Source organism: Asterias rubens, chromosome 18, assembly GCF_902459465.1.
Source record: "Asterias rubens chromosome 18, eAstRub1.3, whole genome shotgun sequence".
Classification (NCBI taxonomy): Eukaryota; Metazoa; Echinodermata; class Asteroidea; order Forcipulatida; family Asteriidae; genus Asterias; species Asterias rubens.
In genome coordinates this window covers 10,596,092-10,610,393 of record NC_047079.1, presented here as the reverse complement: position 1 = coordinate 10,610,393, position 14,302 = coordinate 10,596,092, and the positions used below count along the sequence as shown (strand labels likewise).

The following is a 14,302-nucleotide window of genomic DNA, read 5'->3' as shown; positions in this document are numbered from 1 at the left end:
ATTGCAATGTCAAAGCCAGAGTTTCTGTCAACCAAGGGTGGAAAACTATGGAAGGCCATAATACAAAGTAAAAACATATAGTCACAGTTTGTTACACAAATACATAGTGTGTAATTTATAAATGAAGTGTAGAAACAATGAGGCAATGAAAAATAATAATAATAATAGGCCTTTAAGACTTTCCTTGATTCGATTCCATTTCAAGTTTGTATAACTAAAGAAAAAGACAAAAAAAAAGAACATAAACAGAAACGTAAAGTACCTTTGATTAATTATCCAAAGGTATACTAAACTATTCATTGCAATATAACCATAAATAATGAAACAGATCATCTTTCTGAAACTAGAATATAGAAACTATAAACTGAAAATGCCGAGGGAGAAATCTAGAACAAAAATGAACAATCCATTACACAGCTGAGTCTGACAAAGGTAGTAAAGGTCAATTAAAACAAAAAGCTTGACACAAAACCAGGATGCAAACTTGTGGTTTACAGTGGAAAGAATGATGGCAGTGTTACAAACAAGGTACCAGACTTTCACCATGCTGTTGCCTGTTTGTTAGTCAGATTTCTCCATCAAGTTTTCAAGACACTTACAAGGCACCAGACTTTTTCCCTGCCTTAAAGGTATAATACCGATTGGTAAAGGATAACAAAAACATAACTGTTTAAAAGTTTACCGATTAAAATGGTCTTTAAAGAAAACTGCATCTGAAACCCTGAAAAAAATACAACAGCTGATTTTGGCTGTTACAACCAAAGAAAAGGACCATGTGTTTACATGCTGAAAACTGTGCTTGGTTTTTCACTATTTTCTTCCGACACACAACAGATTAAGACCAAATTTGCACAGAATTGTTGTTTCATGCATTTGTGCGAGGTGTGTTAACTTACAAGATGGCAGCAGCATGGTTAAGTTTGAGTTATGTCTAGTATCTTGTGTTATCGTTGTGTCTGTTGCTGTTGCCGTGTTTGCGACCGCCATGACTGGGGCCCTTAGGTCTCATCGGGGACCTGTCTCTCCTGACTGTATTGTGCTCGTGTCTGTAATAACAGTCAAACAAAATACAAAATGTACAAGTTGACAAAAGCTTCATACATGTAGCATACTGTTTAGGATAATGTACAACATACAGCATGTTAAAAAGTAATAATGTGTGACGTGGACGAAGGGTAAAGAGCATCGAACTCAAGCGCTGGTGTTTCTGATCAGCAGAGTGTGGGTTCGAATCTTTGTCATGACCTAAGCAAGAAATTTAATCATGATTGCTTCACGCTTCGGATTGGTCGTTAAACCAAAGGTCTGTGTGTTGTTTAATGCACAAAAAGAAGCCAGTTACACTCTTCGCTAAGAGAAGGGGTTGGCTCCAGTGGCTTTTAATAATAATAGCAATAATAATAGTCATTTTTTAAATAGCTTTTTTGTACCCGGAGGGCGTCTTAGTGCTTCCAACATTATCACAAGAACCATTTCTGACCTCACAGGTGCCCATTTACCCCTGGGTGGAGAGAAGCAATTATGGTTATGTGTCTTGCTAAGGGACAAAAGTGTCACGACCAGGATTCGAACCACCACTCTGCTAAACAGGAGCTTGAGTTCAGTGCTCTAATCCCCTGGTCTGTCATGTGCCCCAGCACCTTGTAAACCTTTATAAAGGTGAGCATAAGCTGGTCCAATTGTTAGCAAAATTAAACAAACTGTTGTACAATGTTTCTTTTCACTCAAGCGTGTTGAGTTCATTATTGGCAGATAAGAAGAATGCCCGGTTTTAAGAAGGTCCGGTTTGGATCGAAAGCTAAGGCCATCTACCCAAATGTATAAATTTGCATCATAATAGATATGAACTTGAGTCCGCTTCTTTACCTGGTTTGAGGGGTTCCATTTGTAATTGCTGGGGTTGCATTTCTATGTCTGCTTCCATTTGAATGCTGACCCATAAGCGGCTGAGCTCTCTGCCTCCACTCCTGGTTAAAAGAGTCGGCCTCCGCTAAAAAGAAATCCACAGAAAATACTTTAAATACTTACAACCTTCACTAAGACAACTGTTTGTGAGATCTCTGATGAGTGCATTGAGCTATTGGGGGAGGGACTTTTAATTAAATTCACACAACTCATAAAGAAACCATTTAGAATGCACCAGATTGTGCATGGGGGCGTTTACAACCAAAAACAATTTACAACCCAAAACAATAAAAACCAAGAAAAACTATTCGGAGAACCTCCTTTCAATTCAGTGTGCCTAGGCAAAAATTTGGGACTTTATGGGCACTATATGGTTGGGATTCCATCCCAATCAAAGCTGCGAGGGTTTTTCACCTGGAATAATTCTCTGGGTTTTCCTTCCTAAAACTGAAACTTCATTCCTCATCTTCTCTCTTGGCTAGTACAGTGATTAAGTCCGCTTTTTTGAGACTCCTTTTCCATACAACCAGAATAAATGAAATGTAATAAATGCAACGACTCACTTTCATCTAAGTTGTTGAAGTCTTGTTGCTCTTCCGTTTCCTGTGTGCGTGTGTTTCTGGAGCGTGAAACGACGTGCGCACGTTCTCCTGCATAATAAAATGAACATGGAATAGTTAACGGTGAGCAAAAGCTTTATAATTTATCAAGTATCTTCCCGTTACCCGTTACCTATCCCGTAGTCTTCTGACCATGGGGGCACCCCTTGAAGACTTGTCAGTTACACTCGTTTCAGACAGGCGTTCCAGAGTCGCGGCGAACCAAATTTTTGAATTAAGTGCATGAAAAGTTTGACGTCTGAAATGGTTAGGAGCGACTGGACGGGCTAGAAGTCGAAAGATCGACTGTTGCAGTCGTTCGGAACGACTCTGGAGTGCCCTCGTTTCAGACGTAGATCTTGTCATGAGCTGAACCTAATGTTAATGTTATGTTATGGTCGCCTGTCTGAAACCAACATTTAACATGTTTAATAGGGTCAAACCACAGCAGCTCCAAATCGATTTCGTTCGGCACAACTCTGGAGCGCCTGTCTGAACCGGGTGTTAGTTTCCTCAAGTATCTTCATCCTTGCCTAAAACACTGTGAGCCTAAATTCCAAAACTCACCCAAGTGGTGACCAACAGCCATTTTTTCCAATCCAGCTTCACTGTCTCTCACGGAGCGTCTTGTCTCTTTCACCTATAACAAAAATATTACCATAATAAAATTTCTACCTTTAATGGTCTATACTTGTCAAGTATGCTAGAGGAGTCAAAGAAAACAAACCGAAAACATTGTTTTTCAAGTTTTGTTAGGATTTAAGCAAATACTAACGAAGTTAATGCAGCCCCCTCCTCCCACCTCATTTCATTTCGTTTATTTTGATTGTGAAGCCTTGCCCTCTCAAATTCCAGGGGTCGATTTCACAAAAAGTTGGGACTTGTCCTAGGAGATATTAAAAATTTAAGGGTAGTCCTAAGTTAGGAAGAGTAACTCATCCTAACTCGAGATAAGACTAGTCCTAACTCTTTGTGAAATCGACTCCTGACCCGTGACCGCCCTCCACCCAAACCCATGACGTGACCAGAACTCCTCGGCTGGCTTCACACAATCAATAGCAATTATCCTTACCCCTCCTGGAGCTTTTCTTGTTGAGGATGTTGCTTGATAGACCTTAGGAGGGCCTGCTCCTGCTGATGAGAAGCTTGTGAAGGACGACTGGGAGTAAGAGTGCACGTTGGGATTATTGGACATGTCCTCCTGGATGGTGTGAAAAATATCAAAATATCAAACTTTGTTTAAATGCACACTTATCGTTAGCAATTTTGTTTAAACAAAAATGTTTATGCAAGTCACCAGACACACACAGCCTAAAGGCTACTTTGTTTAGATCTTCCTGTCAAGGAAACTCGGCAAACTCCCACAATGGGGATATTAAACACCAAGCTGGCAACTTCCCATCTCTCCCATACAAACATTGGTTTAACGTCTATGATTATGAATTGCACAAATCAAGAAATTGTGACTCAGTAACTACATGTAGACGACCATACTTATTCTAGTCATTGTGAAATCAGCGGTTAGCTTGGTAGGATTTGGACCCACAACCTTGTGATTGCAAGTCCTGTAGTCTAACCACTTGACCACGGTGACAGTGTGTTCCCACCTACTCCGAGGGCTGAAAAAGGGTTACCCCTTTTACAGTCCTTAGAGATGCAGGCTTGGATATCATCAATCAGAAGCCTGGCTGATAGAGCAGAAAGTACTACCTCCCCAAGAAACGGTAAGAAAAAGCCTTTAACCATTTATGTTTTACAGTTATAACAAAATGAGACAGTGATAATTTAAAGATTTTAAAGAACGTTTAACTTACAAAACTCTGGTGCATGTTAGACATCATGCTCTGCATGTTACCGAACATATTTCCGAATCCCATGCTGAATGGATCCGGTGACATTCCAAATGGCTGCAGAGCCTATTATGAAACCAAATCAACAACAAATAAGCCCAAAACCTTTCTACCATCAAGCAAATTATTAGTAAGAGATAATATTTCCAAATTCTGGTTTAAACCATTCCTCGTAAAGAAATAATGAGTGTGAGTGTTATTTCTAAAAGACAGACAAAACATTAGACAAAACACACCATTCCCCGAGTATCAAAACAATTAAATTTGCTTAGTTAACTTTTACTCTAAAAAGCTCACTTACATGTATTATAAAATGAGCCAGATACAAAGGTACGTTACTTGTTGGTACATCTTCTCTTGAAAAAAGTTAACGAAATTACCACAGGATGACTTGGGGTTTATTTATTGAAATCTATTGGCACGTAATGACATCCTGTCTCTACTATCGACCTTATCCCGAACCCCGTCTGGCTGATTTTTCTCCATTGTCGAAAGGCACTATTATTGACTAATATAATAATGCACTTTCCCCCAACAAAACTTGAAGACTTACTTGAGTGCTTCCTGACGGTGACCTATGAGGATGATGACCCCTTCGAGCAAGACTCACTTCTGCGTTTCTATGGCCCTGCTGGCCCTCTATGGCCATTAAGCCAGGGTCAAACATAGACTGCTGCATTCTCTGCATATGGCGTCGGTGAGTTTCATGTACGTTGCTAAAAGTAAACAATCGTAGAACCGTTTAAGACAGGTATTTTTATGTACTATAAAAATATAAACAGATAATAAAACATGTGGAATTGGTTTAGTATAACTAAGCAAACAAACCTCAAACACATGGTTCTAGATAGCAGACCCCCCCCCCCCTGCATTTACTCAAATAGTTTCATTTATTTTTTATCAGGATGATGAATAGAATTATGGAAAATAGTTCTGGACAGATTTGGCGGAAAAGTTTCCGTATGGCGCCACCACTTTTTCATTCGATATGAAATAATATAGTATCTTATATTATAGTATCTTAGTAATAGTATCAATTACTAATTAGATAACCCTTTTTGTGAATTAGTGAAAAAGTGGTGGCGCCATACGGAAAGTTATTCTACAAAAATACTTACCCGAAAAATGGGTCGTCGAACATTGAACCAAAGTTAAACATGGTGACGATTCGGGAACGACCAGCAAAACCAAAAACAGAACGGCTTCCCCAAAAACAAAGCGTAGTGTGAAATGGATTTGGTAAGCAGCTGAGCCTGTGCTCTGTGCGATCGCTGAGCTAGCTGTACTGTGTGAGCCCGTGTGTTTTATTACAAATACGGACAGAAAAACTGGCACACAAACAGCACTCTGCACTGCACAGTTTGTTGGAATTGGTTGCCGAGGAAGATTGCTCTTTGTATGGGTAGAAAACTGTTGTGATTGTATCTCTCACACAGCTTCTCACAATTAACATAAAGTAGATTATGCAAAGAAAGTGTTTCCTCGGCTCAACTGAAGTCCAACTCCTCGCAAGTTCTGGTAATTTCTGTTTACACGAAAACTGTACAACACCGGAAAATACCGGAAAATACCGGAAAACAGTTCGCGCTCGAGTTGTTGTGTGAGTATATCCTGATACCCGAAGACCCGAAGTGGTAATCGCCGTTTCGTTACACTAAACTTGTATAAGTCCTCCATTTCCTTCCTTGCGGATAAGGAGTAGGGGGACCATGTCTACCGATAGACTTACACAAGTTTAGACTAACTACCCGCTTGGAATTGAGTGAGAGTGCGCACGCGTAAATCTATTCTATTGGGTCAAAGGTTACTGAGGTTTTTATTTACAAAAAGTACAACTCCGAACTCCAGCTGGCCCTGACCGATTTGACAACAATTGGGCAGGAATAATCGAATCAAAGTCTACTCGAGGTCATAACAGATAAAGTATGTGACAAAAGGGGTGGATGGAGGCTGTTTTTACGTGTGTTTAGACTTCACAACGGAGTTAAAAATGGAGCAGGAAAGTACCGAAGCCTCGCCGAGTTTGTTGGGGGATCTAGCCGGTCGTCTTGGGCTCGATGTACCGGCTTTATTGTACTTGTTTACATTTCTTGCGGGTATGTTGTTTATGTTATTTTTCGCAATAATGACTGCCTTGTGACTGTTTTATGTGGTGTACTTTATTGGTGTATCCATGGAGGTATTAAAGTCCATATGGATGTGTATTCAGTGTTGCACTTGATTCGATTCGATTCAATTCAATGTAAAAGTTTGACTGAATTATTCACAAACCTTTTAGTTTGTTAATTTATTTAATCGGCACTTCCGACACTTTTTTTATGAATGGGTCAACAGTTTTCAACATAGCAAATATATTCATATTCAATGTTGTCACTGTTTTTATTTCATATTTATGTATTTTATTATTTTGTTTACTTGTAAGTTGTACCTGTATATCACTCAGGAAAGTTCCACTAAATGATTTCAACATGATTTAAAAGCAATTTTTCTAAAGAGAATAAAATATTAAGTAATGACATGATTTGCCCTGGACAATTTTACAACATCAAAAAGTCTTCATGGAAAAAATAGAAGTCCTGTAAAAACATTGTTCAGTGTTTATAATATTATGAAGTGCTTCAATATCATACATTAAAATTTGATAATGCCATGAGAGTGAGAGTTTTCACTGTACAGTGCCATTAGTTTGGAAACTTACTTAGTTACATTTTGTTTCAATCCTGCTGTGCAACACTAAATAAGTTACTTGACGTTCATTTTAAGTGTGCACTTGTTCCCTGTAATGTTTTGTCACTTACTTTTCAAATGGTTTCCTTTTCAGGTTTTCCACTGGCATACATTTCCAGGACCTTCTTGCATGGTCAGTCACCAACAATCAAGCACACCTACTTCACCGTGTGTTGCCTAGTTCTCGCCTATTTAAATTTTGGTAAGGGGTGTGTGTATAAACTTTATCAGATAAACAGTGTACACTCTCCGTTACACTACCCAAGTGCAAAGGAGCACTGGGCTTCTAACGCTCAAATTGCTTTGTAAGTAAGATCTCTGGAAAGAAAAAGCAACAGGTAATGGCAGGGAATCGAACCCAACCAAGCCCAATTTGTGAAACCAAAATTGATTCAGGGCTGATGCGCCATTGAAAGGGAAGAGGCATCAAGGCATTTTCTCCTTGGTATAGCAAATTGTACATTTATGGCGAAATTGGAAATTGTAAATTTATGGGAAATTGAGAATTTCTCTTGGACCTTTCATGGGGCACCAAGGCAATGACCAGTGGCAATCACCTCTGTTGCATTTGTGGAGTACCAGGCCTGTTCATGCATTTAGACTGATGAAATTGATGAATATAAATAGATCATGCATTCAGGCGGTAGGGCTTATTATTTTTTCAATGAAAATATGCGGAGCTAGTTATTGTTGAATAATTTATTCATTTATTCATTTATTCATATGCAGGCTATGACATCATCCATTCAGCCATCTCTGTCTTAATCAACTATGCATTGCTTGTGACCATCGGAGGGACTCCGCTTTCTGTAGCCATTTCATTTACATTTAATATGGTGAGTAAATCAACAAGCCTAGAAAGTCAACGTTGAGAGGGCAAGGTCATTTCTATTTGCAAATATCAGGCTCTTTGACCTTTGTAGGGGGCACAACAATTTCTTACTGATAAGGGGCACTTTTCCTATGGGGGAAAATGTAAGTTTGTGTTGGAACTTTGCAGAGGGTACATCAGCAACAGCACAGGGCACCCTGGCAATTGCTGTGGGTGATGTGAGTTATTACGAGGCATATCAAACCAGCCCTTTCATACTTGAAGTCTATGGAAAACTTTTGAAGGAGCACAAAAGGCCAGGACCAGGGCAAATATGGGGATGGCCATGCAGCCTTGCCACAGTTGACCTCATTTACTAATTTTCACTCTGCTGTTTTATTTTTTATTTTTTAAACTGTTCAGTCATACTTGCTGACTGCCTACATATACCTGGCGACCGATGGCTATGATCTGATATGGACTACACCCCACTGTATCCTCACTCTGAGACTCATCGGAACTGCCTGGGACCTTTATGATGGTCAGAAAAAAGAGGTAAGGTACCAGACAATAAGGTATGGGACAAGAAAACTTTCATTGTTCCCTTTTCTAAAGCAAAGCAACTGGTTGAATAGCAGACCACTGCAGGCTTGGAATTTCATCTTGGAACATCTTAAAGTCTATGGAACGGTTTTTTAAGGGGCACCAAGGCTAAGACATGGGGCAACCCTTAACAGAGGCCTGCATTTGTTTTGAGGAAGAGGGCTTTTGTAACTCGATATGTCGGATACAGCCATGCAAATTGTCAATCTGGCTTTAAAAAGCTGCTGAAAAAAATTCTAAGACTTTTAGAAAAACTAAATGGACATGATGGTTTTTATCATTTCCAGTGCGGAAAGTGGTAGAAAAGTGACACAAGGAAGTTATTGTAATACCAATCTTCCATCTATTCCCCCTTTTACTACTTGTAGGAGCAGCTGAGTGCAGAACAAAAGTTATTCAACATCAAGACGGCGCCCTCGCTCTTAGAACTCGCCGGCTACACTTACTTCTTCGGAGGCTTCTTTGCCAGCCCCCAGTTCTCCCTCCGTCGGTACCTTGACTTCACCAAAGAGAAACTCTTGGGTAACGACAAGGGTGAACTGCCTAGTTGTGTGGAGCCGGCAATGAATCGATTCTACGTTGGGTGCTTCTATGTCTTCCTCCATTGTGCTCTTTCACCATTCTTCCCTAATGAGTACCTCTTGTCTGCTCAGTTTGCGGTGAGTATCAATAATAGGGAATCCAAGTGCGCCCTCAGTGTTCAATTGTCTAATCCAAGTGTACAGCATAATTAACAATAAAAAGTTAGGGATTGCAGCCTTTTGACTCGCTCTCTTTTCCATTTTACCTTTGAGCAAGAGGGAGCCACATTGCTCTAAAACCCAACCCACATGCAAGACTTTGGTCCAGTCTGGGGTCCACTGATGAGGTGAAAGGCATGGAGAGAAACCACTTGGCCAATCTGACTACACCTGCTCTAACTACCTAACTACCTGCTCTTCTACCATTATTGTTTCAGAATTCCTCTTTTCCTTATCAAGTGTTTGTGCTGGTCTTTTGGAGTAAATCCCTTTTCTTCAAGTACAGTTCAGTCTTCATGTTTACGGTAAGAAAACTACAACTATTCTCAACTGAATATCGATAAGTAGCATAGTTTTGATAACAAAGCATAACAAAATCGTAAGTGTTAGGAAATGCTTTTTGGAAACTTAAGTTTTACTCACATGTTAGTTTATTAATGTGTATTGGAATATGGATGTTGTGTATGGACACCTCAGATAAACAGTAAATGGACCGTACAGAATTTGTTCTAAAAGTGAGTCATCATAATATTACAATTGTTTTCCAGGAGGGTGTCTGCACTATGGCCGGGCTTACATACAACGGAAAAGATGAGAAAGGCAATGCATTATGGGACGCCTGCGTTGGTCTAAGGCCAAAGATATTTGAGATAGCAACTATCTCAAAGCACTGCGTCATTTCATTCAATATCTCAACAAACCTATGGGCTTCCCGGTGAGTTGAATGGGTACTTTGACATGGGATGGCTTGTAGGCAAGGCTTTAACTTGGAGGATTCTGTGAATTTATCAGATTATGGGTACCCGGTGAGTTGAATGGGTGCTTTGACATGGGAACGGGTTGTAGGCTAGGCTTGGCATTTTTTCCCTTAGTAAAGGTCACCTCTGAGGGAAATGTAAATGTCTACTGGAACCTTTCAAGGGGCACCAAGGCAATGACACTACGAGGGTAACTACGAGGGAGCACTTGCTACGAGGGTAACTTTAATTTAGACTGGATCATCTTAAGGGGCACCAAAGCAATGACCAAGGGGCATGGAGGCAATTGCTTCGTTAGTATTGGGTCCACCATGGATGAATGTGCCTTTTACACAATATCTGAATTACTAATCTGATACTATTTTTTCACCATCCCAAGGTATGTGTTCAAGAGGTTGAAATTCCTGAATAATAAATACATCTCTCAGGCTTCCGCACTTTTCTTCCTGGCCATCTGGCATGGCTTCTTCATTGGTTATTTCATTTGCTTCGTCCAGGAGTTTTTCGTAACGTTTATTGAGTCTCAGGTAAGTTATGTAATACCCAACATTTTTATGGAAGCTTGAACAATTGATTTCAGTTCAATTTTCACTCAATTAGTTTGCTTTGACAATTATCTGATTATGATGTCATTATTATTATTATTATTACATGTATATATTCTTAGTAATGACACCAAAGATGCCTCATAAGTGGACTTAATCACCGTAGATTGCAAGCCTTAGGAAACCTGTACACAAGGGTGTTTGCTAACAACTAATTACTAGGATTAACCGATTTATATGAAGTGGTGGAGGTCTCACCTAAAAGCAAAGCTTGTAGAGTAGAGACTCAAAGTTTTTGTGTCAATGAACCAACCAGCATTACAAAATTAACACAAAACAGTTAACATATTAAACAAACAAATCGCCTCTCTATTAAAAAAAGGTTGTTTTGATTTGCATATAGATTACAGATGCAACTAAAAGGATTCCTGCCCTGAGTAAGATCGTTAGTACTCCTGCCTTTGATTTCCCATTGTTTGCCATCAAACTCATCTGGAATAAGTTTGTGTGTGGACACGCCCTGGCCGCCCTGGTTTTACTGCGCTGGAGCAGAATACATGTGGTGAGTGAATAACCAGCTGTCAGAATTAGTAATTGGTAAATGTAATTACTGGCATGCATAGTATATGTTAAATTTGCATAGCGGATAAAGAATATTAATTATGTTTTTTTACACATACACCGATGTGTGTTAGCACTGTATACTAAGTACTTTCCCCGAGTCCTGTGAAAACAAATATATCACTAGGCATATTACTCGGGTGGTATTCGATGGCATGCTTTTAGAAAGAGGTTTGTCTGTACTGGTGTCTAATCTTAGAGCCATTGTTTTAAGTTTGAATTGTTTACCAACACTGATTAAAAGTCTATCATTTTTGCATTGTAGATAATTTATAAGTTGCTATACCACAGTGGCTATTTCAAGCTTTTGCTTAGTTCTGCAAAGATGGCAAACACCCACCGCGATTTCCATTTAAATGTGTGGCACAATTGCAAGCAGGGGTGTAAAAGATATACAAATTTACACTTATGTTTTTGCTTTTCCCTGACCCCCTGTTAGAGCAAAACTGTAATATCCTGCATTCATTAATTGATATACCAAACCATACTTTTATACATTGCCCAAAATTATCTTGTTTATTTATTTATTTTACTTTAAATCTTTAGGCATACAAAATGATTACAAGTTGGACAGGGGCTGTCAAGGTTAAAACAAAAGTATAAAAACTGTCATCTTGAGATGTGTAAAACCAGACCCCTGCCAACGATAACAATAGAATTATATAATATAAAAAGGGGATTGCACTATAACGCTTAAAAATCACACAACGCTTAGAAGTTTTTTGTAAAATAAAAAAAAATTAATGGGGGGGGGGGGTGGCAAGAGTGGTATCTATCAACATTTGTTTGAGTTTGTTTGTGTTTTACACATTGTTCACTATTTAAAGCCATTGGACACTTTCGGAACAGAAAAACAATTAAAAGTTTACAGATTTACAAATAACTTACAGGGTTTACAGAAGGTAATGGTGAAAGACTTCTCTTGAAATATTATTCCATGAATTGCTTTACTTTTTGAGAAAACATTCAAAACAATATCAATTCTCGATATCGAGAATTACGGATTTATTTTAGACACATGTCATGACACGGCGAAACGTGCGGAAACAAGGGTGGGTTTTCCTTTTATTTTCTCCCGACTCCGATGACCGATTGAGCCTAAATTTCCACAGGTTTGTTATTTTATATATAAGTTGTGATACACGAAGTGTGGGCCTTGGACAATACTGTTTACCGAAAGTGTACAATGTCTTTAACAATATTTTCTGTTTGTACCTGTGTAGGTGTACAGTGCAATGTACTACATGCCAGTCATATTCTACATAACCTTCCCTCTCCTCTACTCAATGGTTATTCTACCTCAACTCAACAAAATCTACAAGCCCCAGACGGAGTCACCCAAGTAAGTATAAGAAGTCTTGTCCGACTCACAAAAGTTGATTATCAAAGGAAACAGAGATCACACAGTTTTCTCTAACTCCGGACATTTGGTTCTCATATGTCTGTCTGCCTGTCTTAATGAACTTCCCCATCAAGGGAACTAAGCAAAACTCTCACAAGGGGATATAAACAGCAAGCTTGTAACAGCAAATCTCTCTCATACAAACATTGGTTTAACGTCTATAAACATGATATGTAATTTGCACGAATCAATATATTGTGATTTAGTAACTAGAAAACAGTACTTATTCTTTTCATTGTGACATGGTGTAACCCCCCCCCCCCCAAGTTGTGTCTCCGTTGTTTGCTTGGAATCTCAAGAATTATAAAGGAGATTTCTGAGGGGGTACTCTTGTGCATAAGGAAAATCTTATGTATTTAAGTATGGGACATTGGGGGGGGGGTGATATCCTCTAGATGTAAAGGTAGACAGGTGTTAAATCATTATTTGGGCTTGCCCTTACACCGATGTGTACTAGAAGCGCTGTATACTCGGTACTTTTCAAAGTTCTGTGGAAAATATCTACAGGCATTTCACTTAGCTAGGATTGAAAAGACGAAACCCAACTTATATTCTTATCTCGATGCAAAATTTAACATCTATTAAAGGTGTGAGATCGTTTCGTTTAAAGTTCAATCTTAAATTATCTTTGACTTGCAGAGATAATGGGAAAGAGACCGCGAAGACAAAGTAAAGAATGGACGTTGCATCGCTGAAGTTACGACCCCTTTTAAGTTTTACCAAATTGGTAATGAAATTTAAAGTAGTTAAATATAGAAAACAAATACTATTTCTGTAGCCTGAAGAAGTTGTTTGTTATGATTTTAGTCTGATTACAAAAACTGAAATAATAATGTTAGACTACTATTTTTAAAATGCCCTAAGGTTTTTTTCCTGATTAGTTCCCAATTTCATTGAGCTGCTTAAGCACAAAAGTTGCTTAGCACCAAGTCACTTGTACCATTTGTGACTGTTGCCCTGTTATTTCTGCTTAGCAGCTTTATGAAATTGACCAAGAGCTCTTCTTCAAAATGCTGTTTGAACCCGTGACTTTGCTTAGCAGAAAAAAGTCTTGCTTAGCAAGACATGTTGAAGCATCTCAATGATATTGGATTATTTTAGCAATGGTTTGGTTACACAGCACAAACCAGAAGCAAATAATTGTATTGAGTGTTAGAGTCATACAAATAACACTATATTTAACGGTATTAAATATATCTATTATTCTGATAAATTTATTGTAAATTTAAAAAATACTAATTTAAAAAACATCATTTTATTATTTTGTTTATTTAGTCATTGCCAGTAGCATAAAATGTAGCTGAATTGTGTAAATATGTAGGTGCCACTACTTTCTGTGTATCAAAATTAAGATAATATTAAAGTCTTTTTGTGCAGGGATCTTCTATTTTGATGATTATTTATCAGTTAGGGATGCTTCAGGATGGTTTGGCAATCTTTTAAAAATCATAATTTTGGGCCAATTTAATTTAAGTAGAATGCTAACACATTTTTACTAAGCACAATTTAGCAGGAAACCATTCACAAATTGTACATGTGGAATGGTGTTCTGGCTGGTAACCTGTTTCTGGTTTGCTTAACTTCTTTGTGTGTCATGTTCTTGTATTGTGTCCGGTTCCACAAACTATGCAGAACGAAGTTACCCATCTAAAGTTTCACTGAATGCAATGAATGGCAACGTTTGGTTGTCAGTTTTCTGTTGGATATTATGAATGTAATATATATTTCTCCATTATAAGTA

At 38.5% G+C, this 14,302-nt stretch overlaps 2 protein-coding genes across 2 annotated transcripts; one reads left to right on the top strand and one right to left on the bottom strand.

The window, feature by feature from the left end:
* Positions 1–81: 81 nt before the first annotated feature.
* Positions 82–5,890, bottom strand: LOC117302305 (myeloid leukemia factor 2-like). The gene is made up of 8 exons (XM_033786195.1): positions 5,473–5,890; positions 4,908–5,070; positions 4,319–4,420; positions 3,577–3,705; positions 3,072–3,144; positions 2,469–2,555; positions 1,867–1,990; positions 82–1,046 (listed from the first exon to the last, which is right to left on the bottom strand). The coding sequence occupies exons 1-8, from the start codon at positions 5,511–5,513 to the stop codon at positions 932–934; spliced, it is 834 nt and encodes a 277-aa protein (XP_033642086.1). The 5' UTR covers positions 5,514–5,890; the 3' UTR covers positions 82–931.
* Positions 5,891–6,172: 282 nt separating this feature from the next.
* On the top strand, positions 6,173–13,423 carry LOC117302714 (lysophospholipid acyltransferase 5-like). The gene is made up of 11 exons (XM_033786715.1): positions 6,173–6,450; positions 7,176–7,283; positions 7,811–7,917; positions 8,316–8,447; positions 8,864–9,154; positions 9,454–9,540; positions 9,784–9,950; positions 10,373–10,520; positions 10,942–11,100; positions 12,383–12,501; positions 13,201–13,423. The coding sequence occupies exons 1-11, from the start codon at positions 6,345–6,347 to the stop codon at positions 13,232–13,234; spliced, it is 1,458 nt and encodes a 485-aa protein (XP_033642606.1). The 5' UTR covers positions 6,173–6,344; the 3' UTR covers positions 13,235–13,423.
* The last annotated feature ends 879 nt before the right edge of the window (positions 13,424–14,302 follow it).